The 12,678-nt window shown below is 37.4% G+C and overlaps 1 protein-coding gene across 4 annotated transcripts in view; it reads left to right on the top strand.

The window, feature by feature from the left end:
- Positions 1–12,296, top strand: part of pcnt (pericentrin) — a 102,044-nt gene extending 89,748 nt beyond the window's left edge. For 2 of the 4 annotated variants that reach the window (XM_087255040.1, XM_087255039.1), the window contains 9 exons: positions 1,034–1,192; positions 1,484–1,636; positions 1,825–1,989; positions 3,924–4,150; positions 5,424–5,518; positions 6,903–7,050; positions 7,167–7,297; positions 10,776–10,898; positions 11,897–12,296. In XM_087255040.1, the coding sequence (XP_087111166.1) occupies positions 1,034–1,192; positions 1,484–1,636; positions 1,825–1,989; positions 3,924–4,150; positions 5,424–5,518; positions 6,903–7,050; positions 7,167–7,297; positions 10,776–10,898; positions 11,897–11,940 (1,245 nt within the window). In that variant the 3' untranslated portion in view covers positions 11,941–12,296. 4 annotated transcript variants of the gene reach the window in all.
- Positions 12,297–12,678: the final 382 nt, after the last annotated feature.

Raw genomic sequence — 12,678 nt, 5'->3', positions numbered from 1 at the left:
TGCAGCAATTGTGTGATGCTATCATGTCAATATGGACCAAAATCTCTGAGGAATATTTCCAGTACCTTGTTGAATCTTTACCACAAAGGATTAAAGCAGTTCTGAAGGCAAAAGGGGTCCAACCCTGTACTAGTTAGTAAGGTGTACCTATTAAAGTGGCCAGTGTGTGTATGTGACCCTTTGCACAAAACCAGTAATTACTGTAAAAAAATTTCGTAATTTTTCTTACATTGAGATTTATAGAGGGTGAATAAATTGTCTTTCAGTTCGTCTATGGTTTGTTGGCATAGGAGTTAGGTTAGAGTTTGAATTATATTGGTTTAATTGTTTAAAACGTGAAAGACAATGTTGGAGAGAGGCTGTTTGTTCTGGTTAGGATATGGCCTCCACAGGGTCCAGACCTGAATATTATAGAGGCTGTATGAGAAAAAAGAAAGATATGATATTCTAAATCAGGGGTCACCAATCTCGGTCCTGGAGGGACGGTGTCCCTGCAGGGTTTAGCTCCAACTTGCCTCAACACTCCTGCCTGGATGTTTTAAGTATACTGTACCTAGTAAGACCTTGATTAGCTTGTTCAGGTGTGTTTGATTAGGGTTGGAGCTAAAATCTGTAGGGCACCGGCCCTCCAGGAACCAGTTTGGTGACCACTGTTCTAAACTCTTAAGAACAACCTTGGAGAGTGCTAAAATAAGCCTGATGTTACACAGCACGATATTTCACAAAATGTCTGGACAATTATATATTTTACCAATGTCTTAGGCCAGCAAAGCTGGTATAGTGCTTAGGACTGTTGCACAGTACTGTACATGAGCAGGGTTTTAAAACATTGGGTCTCATTCACTGATATTGGTGTGTGTTATTCATATGTATACAGTCATTTGAATTTTTCATGAAACTTTTCACCAAATTCACAACACTTGCATACACTTATGTGCTTGTTTTTAAACTCCAAAAAAAAATAAAAAATAAAAAATTGTGGGCACGCATGTTCAATAAATAATACCTGTTGACTGTAAATAATTTCCTGCAGCTGGAGTTGGAATTGTTGCATCAGAAGGATCAGCAGAGGTTAAAGCAGCTGCAGCAGACGCTGACTGACCTGGAGAGGGAGGAGAAGCGGCTTACTTCAGAACGCTTGCAGAGAGAGACGCACTCCAATGCCCTGAATAAACACACAAACATCTCACAGGTAACATTCTGCAATCCTGATTTAAATCACCTTTTCACTTTCAGCAACTTTATTATTATTATTATTATTTTACCTCACCATTGATAAATATGCTTTGGCAGTTTACAAACGTTAATGTCAGACTGGAAGGACAGGCAGAGGAAATTATTAAAGTAGTTATTGCATTATATTTTATTTATGAATTTATTAATTTTTTTATTTTTTGTATGCAACATATTCCTATATGTTGTTTGACATGCTAAATGCTGCAATGTATCTGGTCAGATGATTTAAATGACCTGTGTTCTATAGGACTCCTCCACTCCATCTCTAATTGAGCGTCTGATGAAGGAGAATTCAGAGTTTTCAGAATGTCTTGCTGCTCTGAGTGAGGAGAAGATCTCCCTCAAACACACTATATCCTGTCTGGAGAGAGACCTGCAAAGTCTCAAGCGCATGGAGCAGGTGAAAATGTTTTTTTACCTTTATAAAAAAAAAAAAAGATTTTAATGCATTTAAATAATACATTCAGAAACAATGAGTCGACCTCCGGATAATTATGATCATAATTAAATGTTAAAAATAAATTGGAAAATGACCTATTTCAATATAAAGTCTGAGTTTATTTGTATGTCTGTTCATCTGCTCATCAGGTGAAGTCATCTGCAGTTACAGAGGAGTGCATGGTGTCAGAGAAACTGGCCTGGCAGAAGGAAAAAGCAACTCTTCAGTCTGCATTACGAAAGGCAGAGGCGGAACTGTCAAAAGCTACAGCTAGCAATGAAAACAGACCCATTAATGACCTCTCAAACAGCAAGGTAAGGCTCAAAGGCCTTGTTTAGACCTGCTTTTAGCCCTTTCACACACAATATTTAAGGACATAAGTGCATTTTTTGTGACTTCTTTAAAATGCACCACTTTATCATGCGACACCAGAGGCCCAATTATTTATGCATGTATCATTTTTTTTCCTGCTTTTCTACAAATATTGAAACGCATTGTAATTATACTGTGATTAAATAGGATTTTTTAGATTAATGAAGGGACTGAGCCGAAAGGAAAATGAATGAATATAATATTCCAATTCTTAAATATTTGAACAAAGCGTTATGTTGTAATTTAAAGAGCCCTTATTATGCACAAACGCATTTAAATCTGTAAACAAAGTTTTCAACATGGTTTTAGATGCAATTTGAGAATATAAAGAGTTAACCAGATACAGTACAAGCTTTTACAAGTAACAAAACACAATTAAATATATAATTTACAAACAAGAGAAAATAAGGAGGCAACTATTTTAATCACACTTACTTTATACTTGTAAAATGGAGGAAGAAACTTGTCCATGAACTGTGTACAGTAAAGTTCCTGTTAAGCTCTGACAAAGTCCCAAACATCAATAGTCTTTTCTGATCCTTCCTTTAACACATGGCCAATAAATCCCCCGTTGTAAGCATGTAGTTTCCTCATTTGTAAGTCGTTTTGGATAAAAGCGTCAGCTAAATGTAATGTAAATGTAAATGTGAAGCACTCGTCAGAAAAATGACAGGTACACAGCACAAGGCTGGGGCTATAATGCTGAGGTATTTTTGCAAAAATAAACTTCAACCACTGACTCTGAATATAACTTAGTTGAAATTTGGTAGTTTGTAGTTTCTTTCCAATATTTTGAATGAATTTAAATGTATTATCTTTCTATTTCTAAATATCTTTGGTGACTAAAATATTATTTTAATAAATATTTCTGTTTAATAAATTTTGTTCAAATGCACCAAAACATATGATCTATATTCACTGAGAAATGGATACAAATATTCTTTTTCAAAACAGGGTGTACTCATTTATGTATATTTGCATGTATTAGGGCTGCATGAATAATCTAAAAAAGATCGCGATCTCGATTCGGCCTCCTTCACGATCTTAATTCAGCATCTCTACCTACACATTGGCCTAATATTATTATTGTTATTTGATCTTATGTTTCAGAAATAATGATAGGCTACTCATGTTAACCTCATGTTTTTATTTTACATCTACAGAATCGTGATCTTTATTTTAAGCAAAACAATTCATGATACTTATTTTAGCCAGAATCGTGCAGCCCTAGCAAGTATTCTGAAACCTAAAGTTAACGCTATTTTAAAAAACAAAACAAACAAACAAAACACTGACAAATTGAGATTTTATGAGATTTGCGGGAAAAGCAGATTTGGATTTAGCAGCTGATTATTCTACACACTGAACATTGTAATCATCAAATATACATAGAATACAATAAATATTATAGTTGCCTTCCACATTGTTTTCATTCCAATAGTATCTGGATGCAGCCTTTATGATGCAAGCTGAGATTGCATCACTCAGTGATGCAGTGTCGGACACAATGCACTCAATGGAGTGAGTGACGTCACTGTGATGGGTGGGGTTAGGTGAGCGCATTAAAAAGCATTGGATGCAGCTCAGATTGCACTTCACCAGATCTGCATCCAGACCCCTCTCTTTCATTCAGTTGCTTTCTTGCTCAAAATGAGTTTAACAATGGTTTGGTCCATATAATAAGCAGGAAGGATCGCAAAGAAATCCAAATGGTTGCTATCAATATCACAAGAGAATGCATCGCTGCTGAGCAATTGTCATCAGATCAATGAAAACGAAACCTATTACAAGCTTTTTTCAAGCTGACCATTTTTCATTTAATATGATTTTGGAATACCTTAAGAGCTGTGCTTGTTTTCTGAATGTGTTCTTGTAGGTGCAGCGGCTCTACGAGAGGTATCTGCGAGCAGAAAGTTACAGGAAGTCTCTGGTGTATCAGAAGCGTTATCTTCTGCTGCTGCTAGGAGGATTTCAAGAATGTGAGCAGGCCACTCTTGCACTGATTGCCCGAATGGGTGCATTGCCCACATTAAGCCAATCACGCACCTCCAGACCTCTAAACCGCTTCAGAACTGCTGTCAGAGTCGTCATTGCTGTCTCGAGGTAAAGAAACATAACACTGTGAATGCTACATATGGTGTCTGACAGGATTATTATGGCGTTTGAAAAAGGTTTGCTTGTAACTTGTGCTTTCGGTAAATTGGAAGTAAAGTGGGGGAAATAAGTATTAAACATGTCACCATTTTTCTCAGAAAACATTTCTAAAGGTGCTGTTGACTAAATTTTCACAATGTTGATAACAACCAAAGAAATTCATAAAAGCAAATAAAACAAAACTAATTAGTTTACAAATTAAGTAATGAGTAATACAATGAAATGACACGGGGTGAAAAGTATTGAACACATGAATAAAGGGTGGTGTAGAAAGGAAAGAAAGCCCAGACAGCAGCTAAAAAGCCAGTAGTTATTCACCAAACCCTATGCCCTTCGTCATTGTAAATGAATATTAGCTGCTTCTGTCCAACATCATCAGGATGATAACGAAATCAGGGTGGACATTTCAGCAAGACAATAATCCAAAACACAGCCAAGGAAATTCTCAAATGGTTTGAGTGAAAGAAAATCAAGCTATGGAATGGCCCAGCCAATCCCCTGACTTGAATCCCATAGAATACAAAATAAACATCAGATTTCATAGACTAGACCCACAGAACCATCAAGATTTTTTACACTCGATTCAAGTCTGGGAAAAACTCACGCCTGAGCAATGCGTGTGATTTCGTTCTCCACATGAGAGGAATCTTTAAGCTGCCATCACAAAAAAAAACTCAATATTTGTGTGAGAATAACTCATTTTCTCCTTTTTCCAACTGCACAAAAAAAAACTTTTAAATATATTTTAAATTAAATATCTGTCATTAAACAATCTGTAAATAAAATCTTTCAGAGCACATTTCACCATAACGTACCATTGTGTACATGAAAGAAGTACAGATGAAAGGAAGAAAAGAAAAGTGAACAATTCCAGCTAATCCCAGAGAACATCTATAGTTGTATTAAATTGACCTTGTGCATTTAAACATTTTTGTAAATGCTTTTTGTAGATGAAACGTTTTGAAGATGATTTCTAAATGGACTCTACTTACTAGTGAACTTCGACCTGGAGTCTTTCAAATTGAGTCTTTTTTTAAACACAAACTCTAACACATCATTTGTTCTTTGTTTAAAAGATGGGGAGAACTATAGTTTCCAATTGAATAAAGTGTTTTGCCAAAAGAGATATAAAAGCTATAATCTTAGAATGACTTCAACATCTGTTATGTTTTTTTTTTATTCTTTACTTATTGCTGTTATTGCTTATTTTCTCCATTTCTAGACTGAAGTTCCTGAACAGGAAATGGCAAAGAGCTACAAGGAAGATCTCAGCAGGCACTGCTACAGTTACTGTGCATGGAACAGGGTCAAGTGCAGGTAAAACGCTTATTTAGCAGTTGAACTCAAATATTTTAAGTAGATTTGATTTGTTAGTCCTTTTATTATTCCTCGTTAACTCAGTGCTTAACCAGTCCCTCCTAGATTTTGTGGGGATTTTTGCAGCCCCAAATTACAGATATTTCTGTGACTTTTCTCAAAGTTTGATTAAAGCATTTCCTGTGTTGTTTTGCTTTGAGCTTATACAGAAAATGACACATCTTAGTTCTTTATTATTATTTTTTTAACCTCAAGAGCCATTCGTTTCAGTTATCTATGACAACTTGAGGTAACTGCACACCAAATAAGCACTTTCTATATGCAAATATAATGTTATTTAATGTAAAACAATGCAGATGGTGTAACCTGACCTTGAACACTTTAACAGTACCCAGCAAGGGTTTGTTTTTAAAAAGATGTGTAATAGACATCTAAACATAGACAGCTTGGCTAAAACAAGGCTATATTTAGGGCTGTCGTTGAAAATCTAGTAGATGTCTAAGAATAGGCTAAAACTAGACTAATCATCAAATAAACCGAAATAAAGGACTACACATATAAAGTCTGTCTATTTGACCACTAGTCTAGTTTTGGGCTATTCTTAGATGTCTATTGGATTTTCACTGACAGCCCAAGTTTAGCCTTGTTTTAGCCATGCTGTCTACGTATAGATGTCTATTAGACGTCTATTAAACAATTGTTTGCTGGGTACTTTCTGGATTTCATAATTTCTTTTTATATTTTTTTGATTTATTTACAGTTTTGAATAGCATTTTGACCTTGATCTCTTGCACTGTCGACTATTGATGTTGATATTGATTTTCTTTCTTTTTTTTTTTAAATATTGATATTATAGTAGTTTGAAACGATACATAGCTTCAGAAATAATGTATAGAGATGTAGGTCTGTTAAATAATAAAAAGTACTGGCAGTTTATTACCAGGTTTTTGTACCATATTTTGCAATGACAAACGGGACAAAATATCACTTCAAGCTTTTTAAAATGCCAATAAAAGGCACCTTTTCAAACTTTTTAACATCAAAAGTAGATAGAGAAGAGATTAAGGTCCAACAATTCAAAAGCATATTCAAAAGCATAAATAAATGGCAAAAACGCATGAATCGCACACAGAAAATGCTTTTTTTATTCATATTTTTTACAGTGTGGCCCAAATTTTGGGGAAATCTGCATAAATAAAAAAACACAAGCTCTTAATTTTCTTCAAATTTAGCATTCACAGAATCACAAAAACAAAAGGTGCCAGTTTTTCTTATTATACATTATGAAAATTCAACTGTTTTCTCTGAAAGTCAGGGAATTTGACATTTCGCTTTGAGAGTGAACTCTTAATCATGAATGTGCTGCTGTTGCTTCTCCCTTTAGCTCCTGCTCTGAGGACTGAAGTGCTGAGACCACAGCAGGGTGGAGTTGCCTTCAACTCTCCGCCCACCCGTGACCACGCCTTCACTCAGAGGGGAGTGGTCTCATCTGTTGTGCCACCAATCAAATCCCCCTTCAGGCTTAATCATAGGTAAAATGTCTTTTAATACACAGATGCTTATATTCACTATAGTAATAGTTCAGTTGCAATGGTAAGCGTGTGTTTTAATAGCTTTATGTTACTTTTTTTCTCTGTCATCCATCAAGAATGTACACAAGTCCTGTGCTTGGAGCAGCTGAACGCTCCTTCAGCTCAACCCAAGATCAGGAACGTTCTCTTACAGAGTATATCCAGCATCTGGAAACTGTCCAGCAGCGCCTGGGAGCCGCTTGTCCAGGTAGGATGAGGACAGAGGAAAACTGATCTTAACCCTTGTGTACTGCTCAAATTTACTACCCTTTCCTTATGTCCGTGGCTGTCCTTGACTTCCATTATGATTACATTTTTACTTTTTATTTTTACAATTTGCAGAGAATGGGTTGAATCTTTGACAATTTCAAAGCATTTTCCCAAAATGCGTGTCAAAATAAGATTTGTCAACAAAAAGTCATTCCATTTGCTGAAACGCAGAGAGAGTTGTGGGCATATTAGGCCTCAAAATCACCCCAGAGTGGATTAAAACATCCCCAACAGCACACAAGGGTTAAGCTAGTGTTTTATAAGCGCTAATTCTGTCTGTTATGCTTAGAGGCTCTATATTTTTCAGGAAATGTCTGTAATAGAGATCTGCGCGGGACTAAATTTTGAATCCCGTTCCCGCCCGCACCCGCCAGGTTTTAGACCGAACCCGACCGCTCCCGTTTATATTAAGAATTGTTGTCCTGCTGCCCGACCCGCCCCGTTTTCTGCCCACCGCGCCCGATCCCGCTAAAGAGCGGGGGAGAACAAAACCAAAAATCACCCAGCTATACATTCCAGACCACCAAGCTGTCTGTATAAACACACACACACACACACACACACACACACACACACACACACACACACACACACACACACACACACACAAAGCTCTCTCTCTCTCTCATACGCGCGCGCACTAACACGCACACACAAGCACCAAGCAGACACACAGGTGTTTGCTGTTATATCAACTCAAAGGGTTGTAATACCATGTATCAAGTACCAATGTAATGCCAAAAGGTTTTATATAAAGGTATATAAATACTGAGTCGCGCCAGCTCCGGGCGCGGAACCGGGCAGTGAGTCCACAAGCATCCGGGCTGATTCCGGCAGCCGGAGTCGGGCCGAGTGGTAAGTCTCCGGCAGGCGAGAATCTAGCCGCAACTGGCCCGAGTGTATTTTGCTATCTGGGAAGGCTCTATCTTGTCGAGTCCCGCGGCGCCTGCGGGACAGCCGCGGGAATGCAGACCTCTAGTCTGTAATATTGATTCCTTAACTGAAATTTAATTTATTCGAAATGGAAGTTTTTTTTTCTACTGTCCTCTTATAGATAACTGAAGATCAGCCTTGAGATATAATACAATATTTTGTTGTATAAAAGGATCTCCTGCTCTTATATTAGTGCGAGTTCTAAAATGAGCCATGGTAGCTGTGGGTTTGTGAATGTTTCACAGCCGCTTGATGTTTAAAAAAAGAGCACTGCATTAATATTTGGGTTTATCTGCTTCCCCGTATGCAGAATGTATTTAACAAACTGTACAAACTTGATATATTGAATAACATTGTTAATGTAGCATGATAAGGGGAATCCGAACTTTCAGATTGCAACTCAATCGCAGTTTTGCTCAATTTTTCTTTTTGAGTTGTTTGAAAAAGCACACAAAAACAACATTGATTTATATGGGGGATTTATCATCAAGCCGTTTCCATTAGGCATGTTTTCATTTTGAAACTCGAGTTCAGAAGAAAAGAAAAAGACTAAAATTGAACCTGTGCAGTGTTAGTTGTGTCTGTGAATAATTTATTTCATATTCCATAAAACAATACTCTTGCTTATGTGATATTACTTGAATAATCATATCTACATTTAAAAATAACCTAATCAGCCTTTAATTATATTCATATGATGAATTATTGGGCTATTCTTACTCCATTTTAGAAAGCTTCATCGCATATCATTGCTTTTTAAATCTCAAGATAGTTGTTTTTTTGATGCTGTGTTATCAAATATCATATGGTAGATTACAGATATTTTCCTACAGCACACACCTTGTTTCTGTAACTGATTGCACAAGATGGTTAGTTTTGTTATTGTATTAAAGGTGACCTATTATGCCTCATTTTCAAGATAAAGTAAGTCTCTGGAGTCCCTAGAGTGTTTATGTGAAGGTTCAGCTCAAAATACCCCATAAACGATGTTATAGAACTCTTTGAACTGACTCTTTAAGGGTGCTTTCACATTAGGACTTTTAGTCCGCATCAGAGTTCATTTGACGTCAAAGTACAGTGTGGGGTGTACGATTTGTACGAACTCTGGTCCGGTTCACTTCTGATATGAATGCAATCATACCAAATAACAGAAGTGAACTGCCTACTGTACAACAAATTATAGTTTCGTGTGCGTGTGTGCGTGTGTGTGTGTCCTACCTTGGCGACAAGTGGGACTGAGCAAGTGTAAACAGTGATAATGTCCGCTTGTTTCCACCAAAAATGACTTCTGCAGACATCGAGTTATGTTCTGAACATGAGGTGGCTCTCTGTATTTTGGTTTTGCTACTAAAACCAAAAGATTCGGTAAAAACAGAATAACCGCGATGTCTCTATTTTGACGCTTTGCTTTCAAAAACACAAACCAGCCAAAGGGTGACTATTAGACCAGGGTTTGGACCAGGCATTCGGACCAAGTGTGAAAGCACCCTTAGGCTTTAAGCCTGATTTATACTTCTGCGTCAGGTGACCGGCGTAACCCACGGCGCATGCAACGCCCGTAGCTGTGCATTTATACTTCTGCGCGCTGTCTCTGTTGGTCTGCATTAACACTTCCGAAACGCTAGTTGGCAGTGAGGTGTAAATGTTCCTCTGTGTCGAGTTTCTTCGCTGTTGTTTTGCTTTTCCTGAACACTTCCGGGATGTACAAGTGGCTCAAACTCGCTCATTTTGAGGCAGGAACCGGCGGACGTGCAACAACTTTAACTATGAGGTAAACACAAAACAAAACTTTCCATCCGGAGCTCCTTCACGGTACTTCACACTTGTAAACAATCGCTCGCGCCATTCGCGCGGCTCTCGGTCCCGCCCAGATTCGTCAGCGCTACCAAGCCGACCAATCACAGAGCTTACGCTACGCGTCGTTGCGACATGTAGTTACATTTTTTGGGAGGTGCACGTCAGTAACGGCGATTGCCACGGCGAAGGGCTATGTGTCAGTGCCGCAGCATATGCTGGCGTTTGACGCAGAAGTATAAATCAGCCTTTAAAGCGACAGTCACAGAAATGGCACAACTGGGATCAAATGACAGTGTTTTCAAAAGAGGGCAGAGCTAAAAAGGCCTATGCATCAGCACAGCGGCAGATTCAAAACTGCTGTTTCTCACTCAGAGCTGTCTATGCTAATGAGGGAGAGATCGTCACTAATGGGCGGAGCTTTCCCCCTCTGATTGACATTCTCCTTGTGTACGTGTAATCAAAGTGTTTTTTGCAGACTCTTTTTATCAAGTGTGGTTAAAAATAACTGAATTGATTATTGGTTTTTTTTCTTATCATGAGAAGCTGGCTATAATCACACACTGCTGCCACAACTGTTTAAACACTTTATAAAAGTGATTTTTGCATAATAGGTCCCCTTTAACATTGAATGTGAAAGTGTCCAAAACGTTAAATAATTGGCCATTTGTGGCCTTACCATCTTCCAGTCCCCAGAGCGAACAGGAGGCATAGCCTCCCTGATACCATGAGCTTTCAGCAGAAGTGGTTTCTAGAAAATAGAACCTGGCTGTATTTGAGTTGTTTGCCACCGGGGTCTGTGTGGCCTTTAGGTGAGTGACGCTCTGGCCCTTATTTCCATGTTTCCAATCACAGTGGAGTTTAAAGACTTAATTCACCAGCTTGTGTGATCAGTCACGTTCTGGTTGGTCTCGTCATGCATACAGTTGAAGTCAGAATTACAACCCCAAATCAGAAAAAGTTGTGACCGTATGAAAGACGCAAATAAAAAAGTAGTGATTCCTGATTTTACTTGCGTTTCATTGCAGACGATACCACAATTATTTAATGTGTTCCTCCTGTTTTTTTGTTGTTGTTTTGCACCAATTTTGGTTTTAAAAGTTGGAACAGTAAAGCATTTAGCACTTTGTAATGTTGCCATTCCTTTGACAACACTTAGACATTTATAGACTGAAGACACCAACGATGAAGCGTTTCATGTGCAATTTTGTCCTATTCTTCCTGCAAACAAGTTTTAAGGTGGGCAACAGTACAGGGACATTGTTGTTGCATTTTGCGCTTTAAAATGCACCACATTCTCTATTGGACACAGGTCGGGACTGCAGGCAGGCCAGTCAACTACCTGTATCCTCTTCCTCTGCAGCCAAGACTTTGTAATGTGTGCAGAATGTGGTTTTGCATTGTCTTATTGAAATGTGCACGCACCCTGGTAAAGATGTCTTCAAACAATTGAAAGAAAATATTGCTTAAGGGGCCTTAAAACAGTTTTTAAAAAAACCTTTTTGTATTCTCTCTGCAATAAAACAAATAAGACTTTCTCCAGAAGAAAAAAGTTATATTGATTTAAGTTAAATACTGTGATTAAATCTTTGCTCTGTTAAACATCATTTGGGAAATATTGAATAAAGTAAGTAGAGGACTAATAATTCTGACTTCAACTGTAGGTGTGCATGTCTGTTCGTCTGCACAAAAAATAAATAAATAAATAAACTCTGTCTGTACACTGTATGTTGGGCCTTTGGGTTTTGCATCATTTTTTAAATTATATAATTTATTTACTTTTTATTCATTCATATTTTTCCCTCCTCAGGTTCACCATCAGTGCTTCCAAATGCCAGAAAATCTGCCCGATGAATGAAGTGGTCTGATCACGAGTGCCAGTCTAATCCTTTTGTTTTACATTTTCATAAATTATTTTTTTAATTGCTGTAATTTTGCTGTGCTTAATCATTTTAGCTGAAACGGTCACCGATTAACGTGTTTTTTTTGTTGTTTTTTCACTTTTTGTACACAAATTTTCAACAGTCTGTAAATGTGTTCACAGTTTATATTTTCTACATGTTGTCCACTAAGCATTTGACATTTGCACTTTTTTTTTAACGTGTTACTCTTAAATGCACATGGTTGGACGTTTTGTAAGATGTTTTATAATCCGTTTTTATATGGACAGTATTTCTATAAAAATCAATAAATATTTTAGTCTAAATCAAGATATTTGTGGTCTGTCTTTTCCTTGCCATTTTTTTTTTGTGAAATAACTTTTATTAAAGCCACATACATTTATAAATAGTGATTATTGATGATGATGAAGGGAAGAATATGAATAAATTGACTAGAAAAAATGTTTTAAGTAGTGTTAAGTCAATGGATTGATTGATCGCTCAGTGATATGGTTATTATAAGCAGTATCTGAAATCACACTAACTGTAAAAATGTGAGAGAATGTCTGAATCTTTTATTTTTGAAAGTACCAGGATTTTTACATGGCAACCGATTACATTCATACCATAGATATATACATTAGATGTCGCCTGGCCTATTGTTGTAAATTGGACGGAATGCGTCAATAGCGCCGCCATCTTGGTACAGGGT

Source organism: Danio rerio, chromosome 6, assembly GCF_052040795.2.
Source record: "Danio rerio strain M-AB ecotype USA chromosome 6, GRCz13ab, whole genome shotgun sequence".
NCBI lineage: Eukaryota > Metazoa > Chordata > Actinopteri > Cypriniformes > Danionidae > Danio > Danio rerio.
This window is presented reverse-complemented; position numbering and strand designations above follow the sequence as displayed.